The sequence below is a fragment of the Pseudoliparis swirei genome, chromosome 16 (genome assembly GCF_029220125.1).
Source record: "Pseudoliparis swirei isolate HS2019 ecotype Mariana Trench chromosome 16, NWPU_hadal_v1, whole genome shotgun sequence".
Lineage (NCBI taxonomy): Eukaryota > Metazoa > Chordata > Actinopteri > Perciformes > Liparidae > Pseudoliparis > Pseudoliparis swirei.
In genome coordinates, this window is record NC_079403.1 from 1,885,804 (window position 1) to 1,890,803 (window position 5,000).

General features: G+C 36.9%; 1 protein-coding gene across 5 annotated transcripts in view; it reads right to left on the reverse strand.

The window, feature by feature from the left end:
* LOC130206581 (sodium channel protein type 4 subunit alpha-like) overlaps positions 1–5,000 on the reverse strand; it is a 187,232-nt gene that overhangs the window by 73,374 nt on the left and 108,858 nt on the right. For all 5 annotated transcript variants that reach the window (XM_056434624.1, XM_056434622.1, XM_056434623.1 and 2 more), the window contains one exon: positions 363–536. In XM_056434624.1, the coding sequence (XP_056290599.1) occupies positions 363–536 (174 nt within the window). The remainder of the gene's footprint in view (positions 1–362; positions 537–5,000) is intronic.

The window sequence follows — 5,000 nt, forward strand, 5'->3', positions numbered from 1 at the left end:
AGTATTGTGAGTCTTTGGTCTTGTGTGTGCATCTTTGAGTCGTGTGTGAGTCTTTGAGTCTTGTGTGTACGTCTTTGAGTATTGTGTGAGTCTTTGAGTCTTTGTGTCTTTGGTCTTGTGTGTGAGTCTTTGGTCTTGTGTTTGAGTCTTTGAGTCTTTGGTCTTGTGTGTGAGTCTTTGGTCTTGTGTTTGAGTCTTTGAGTCTTTGGTCTTGTGTGTGAGTCTTTGGTCTTGTGTTTGAGTCTTTGAGTCTTTGGTCTTGTGTGTGAGTCTTTGGTCTTGTGTTTGAGTCTTTGGTCTTGTGTGTGAGTCTTTGGTCTTGTGTTTGAGTCTTTGAGTCTTTGCGTCTCGTGTGTGCTCACCAGTCTGAAGGAGCGCAGCACGCTGAGCCCCTCCACGTCGGACAGGCCCAGCTCCATCAGGCTGAGGCAGACGATGATGCAGTCGAAGACGTTCCAGCCCGTCTGGAAGTAGTAGAACGGGTCCAGAGCGATGACCTTCAGCACCATCTCCAGCGTGAAGATGCCCGAGAACACCTGAACGCAACACAGAGCGGCTGTATGAGAACTAATACCTGACGTAAGACACATGAGGCCCCACGTTGCTCTATATACAAACACAGAAGCTTTATAACGTTATAATTACAAGATATAAAGAATATAAACACACAGCGACGAACACGAGAACATCTTCTCAAAGACAGAGAGGAAGAGCAGGAAGAGCCACGGGTAAGGACGCTTCACACTGGGCTCACACACACACACACACACACATACACATACACACACACACACACACACACAAACACACACACGTCACCTCCAATAACTTCAGCTGAAGTAAACAAGTTCTCTAACAGTCGACATGAGTTCAGCATCAGAAGAACCCTCACATGCACACCCTCACATGCACACCCTCACATGCACACCCTCACATGCACTCCCTCACGTGCACTCCTCTGTGTTCTGTGTTTTTTAAGGTCTGCAGTATTTATTGTTTTATTCAGGATTCAGAACTCTTTGTTCACTTGTGCCATTTTCTCAGTAGGTGTGTGTCTGTGTGTGTGTCTGTGTGTGTGTGTCTGTTTGTGTGTGTGTGTGTGTTTCTGTTTGTATGTCTGTTTGTGTGTGTGTATGTCTGTGTGTGTGTGTCTGTTTGTGTGTCTGTTTGTGTGTCTGTGTGTGTGTGTCTGTGTCTGTGTGTATGTCTGTGTGTGTGTGTGTCTGTTTGTGTGTGTGTGTGTGTGTGTGTCTGTTTGTGTGTGTCTGTTTGTGTGTGTGTGTGTGTGTGTGTCTGTTTGTGTGTGTGTGAGTCCTTGCAGCAGCCCCTCTCCCTGCTTGTTGTTTCAGAAAGACGAGGATCCTCGATGTGACACCGGCTACGTGACACAGTGTGTGTGTGTGTTTGTGGTGAGTGTGTGTGTGTGTGCTTCTCAGCATGTATGTGTGTGAGTGTGTGTTGCTCACTATGTGTGTTTCACAGGCGTTGTGTGTGTGTGCAAACGTGTCCAAAAGATTGAGGTTCAATGAGACTGTCACAAAAGCAGACTCACACACACACACACACACACATACTTGTAATCGCAGCCCTGTGAGGACCTTGACTAGGAGGTGTCACATGGGGTCACCACACACACACACACACACACACACACACACACGTGCTGCATCCGGAGCTTCTCAGGACGTAAAGGTCGAGAACAGTAGATGTGGAACTAATGGGGAGGTTGCTGGTTTGAATCCCGGTCACATCTAGTGTGTGTTGCTGTAAACTGACAGAACATATGTTTATTATTATGTTTATTATTCTGTTTATTATTATGTTTATTATTATGTTTATTATTATGATTATAAATAAACGAGTGGTGTGATGTGTGTGTGTGTGGGGAGTGTGTGTGTGTCTGTGTGTGTGTGTGTCTGTGTGTGTGTGTGTCTGTGTGTGTGTGTCTATGTGTGTGCGTGTGTCTGTGTATGTGTGTGTGTGTGTCTCCGTGTGTGCGTGTGTCTACGTGTGTGCGTGTGTCTGTGTGTGTGTGTCTACGTGTGCGTGTGTATGTGTGTGTGTCTACGTGTGTGTGTGTGTCTACGTGTGCGTGTGTATGTGTGTGTGTGTCTATGTGTGTGTGTGTGTCTACGTGTATGTGTGTCTGTGTGTGTGTCTGTGTTTGTGTGTGTGTCTGTGTCTGTGTGTTTGTGTGTGTATGTGTATGTGTGTGTCTGTGTGTGTGTATGTGTGTCTGTGTGTGTGTGTCTGTGTGCCTACGTGTGTGCGTGTGTCTGTGTCTGTGTGTGTGTGTGTGTGTGTGTGTCTACGTGTGCGTGTGTATGTGTCTACGTGTGTGTGTGTGTGACCATCTTTCCCACAACCTCTCTCCATCTCTTTGCTCGATGCTGATTGGTAAGCGAGCCAGTTTCACTATGGACAATATACATAATATAATAATATATATGATATAATAATAATAAATATAATATAATAATATATAATCTAATAATGAATATAATATAATAATACAAATAATATATATAATATAATAATAAACATAATATATTAATATATATAATATAATAATAATAAATATAATAATATAATACATACATCACAATAATGATAAATATAACATTATATATATAATATAATAATATATATGAATGATAATATAGTAATAATATATAATGTATAATAATATATGAAATAGATATATAAAATATAATATAGTGATATGTATAGTATATATTACATATTATATGATAATATAACATATTATAATCATATTATAAAATATAATATGATAATAATATATATAGTTTACATACATAAGACACAACCTGCTTCATTGTGAGTCTCTCCTCGTGTTCCTTTGTTCTTCAGCCCGGAAACAAACCACAGAAGAAGAAGAAGAAGAAGAGACACCCCCCCCCCCCCCCCTCCTGGAGCCGGTAAAGGTTGGGTAAACCCAGGAGAGAGACACTAAGCATCCCACACTAAATGGAATGTGTCCTTCAGATCTGTGTACACGTGCACGTATTGACACGAGACAAACAACAACAACAACAACAACAAGCAGCGGAGGCAATAGGCATTGATTCTGTCAGCGTCCTGACATGATCCTCCACACACACACGTACACACACAAACACACACACGCACACACACACACGCCCACACACACATACACACGCACACACACACACACACACACATACACACAAACACACACACACCCCCCCACACACACACACACATGACAGGATCAGGAGGCTTCGTCCTTCTCAAGAATCTTTTTAACCCGACTCGGCTTTTTAATCTCAACGAAGTTTATTTTGTTTATGCAGCAGAAATCTGAGGAAGTTAAATAACTATATAAATATTATATATATAAACATATATCTTTATAAAAATATATGTTTATATATGTGTATATATTAACATATATGTGTATTTATATATATGTTTATATATATATATATAAACATATATGTATATACACACATATATGTTTATACATACAGTATATATATATATATGTGTTTATATTTATATATATATATGTGTATATATATATTTGTGTATATATATATGTGTTTATATTTATATATATATGTGTATATATATATCTGTGTATATATATATGTGTTTATATTTATAGATATATATATGTGTATATATATATATCTGTGTATATATATATTTGTGTGTATATATATATATGTGTTTATATTTATATATATATATATATATGTGTATATATAACTGTGTATATATTTGTGGATATATATATATGTGTTTATATTTATATATATATGTGTGTATATATATATCTGTGTATATATATATATGTGTTTATATTTATATATATGTGTATATATATATTTGTGTATATATATATATGTGTGTTTATATATATGTGTTTATATTTATATATATATACAGGACTGTCTCAGAAAATTTGAATATTGTGATAAAGTTCTTTATTTTCTGTAATGCAATTAAAAAAACAAAAATGTCATGCATTCTGGATTCATTACAAATCAACTGAAATATTGCAAGCCTTTTATTCTTTTAATATTGCTGATTATGGCTTACAGTTTAAGAAAACTCTAAAATCCTATCTCATAAAATTTTAATATTTCCTCAGACCAAGTTAAAAAAAAGATTTATAACAGCTGAGTGTTTGTCAAGGCTCAGGAAACCCTTGCAGGTGTTTCGAGTTAATTAGACAATTCAAGTGATTTGTTTAATACCCTACTAGTATACTTTTTCATGATATTCTAATATTTAGAGATAGGATATTTGAGTTTTCTTAAGCTGTAAGCCATAATCAGCAATATTAAAAGAATAAAAGGCTTGCAATATTTCAGTTGATTTGTAATGAATCCAGAATGCATGACATTTTTGTTTTTTTAATTGCATTACAGAAAATAAAGAACTTCATCACAATATTCTAATTTTCTGAGACAGTCCTGTATGTGTATATATATATGTGTTTATATTTATATATATATGTGTATATATATATTTGTGTATATATATATGTGTTTATATTTATATATATATATGTGTATATATATATTTGTGTAAATATATATATGTGTTTATATTTATATATATATATATGTGTATATATATGTGTATATATATGTGTATATATATATGTGTGTATAGAGTATAACAATGTGTAGTGAGTTGCTCTTCCTCTGAACAGCAGCAGCAGCTCCCCCTCTTCATCACGTCTCTAACACCTTCACTGGTTCATGAAGCCTCCAGCTGGACCCCTGAGGGCCGCTGATTGAGCACCGCCGGGCCCACCCGACATCACTGTGAGAGAGAGAGTGTGTGTGTGTGTGTGTGTCTGTGTGTGTGTGTGTCTGTGTGTGTGTGTGTGTGTGTCTGTGTGTGTGTGTGTGTGTCTGTGTCTGTGTGTCTGTGTGTGTGTGTGTGTGTGTGTGTGTGTGTGTGTGTGTGTGTGTGTGTCTGTGTGTGTGTGTGTGTGTGTGTGT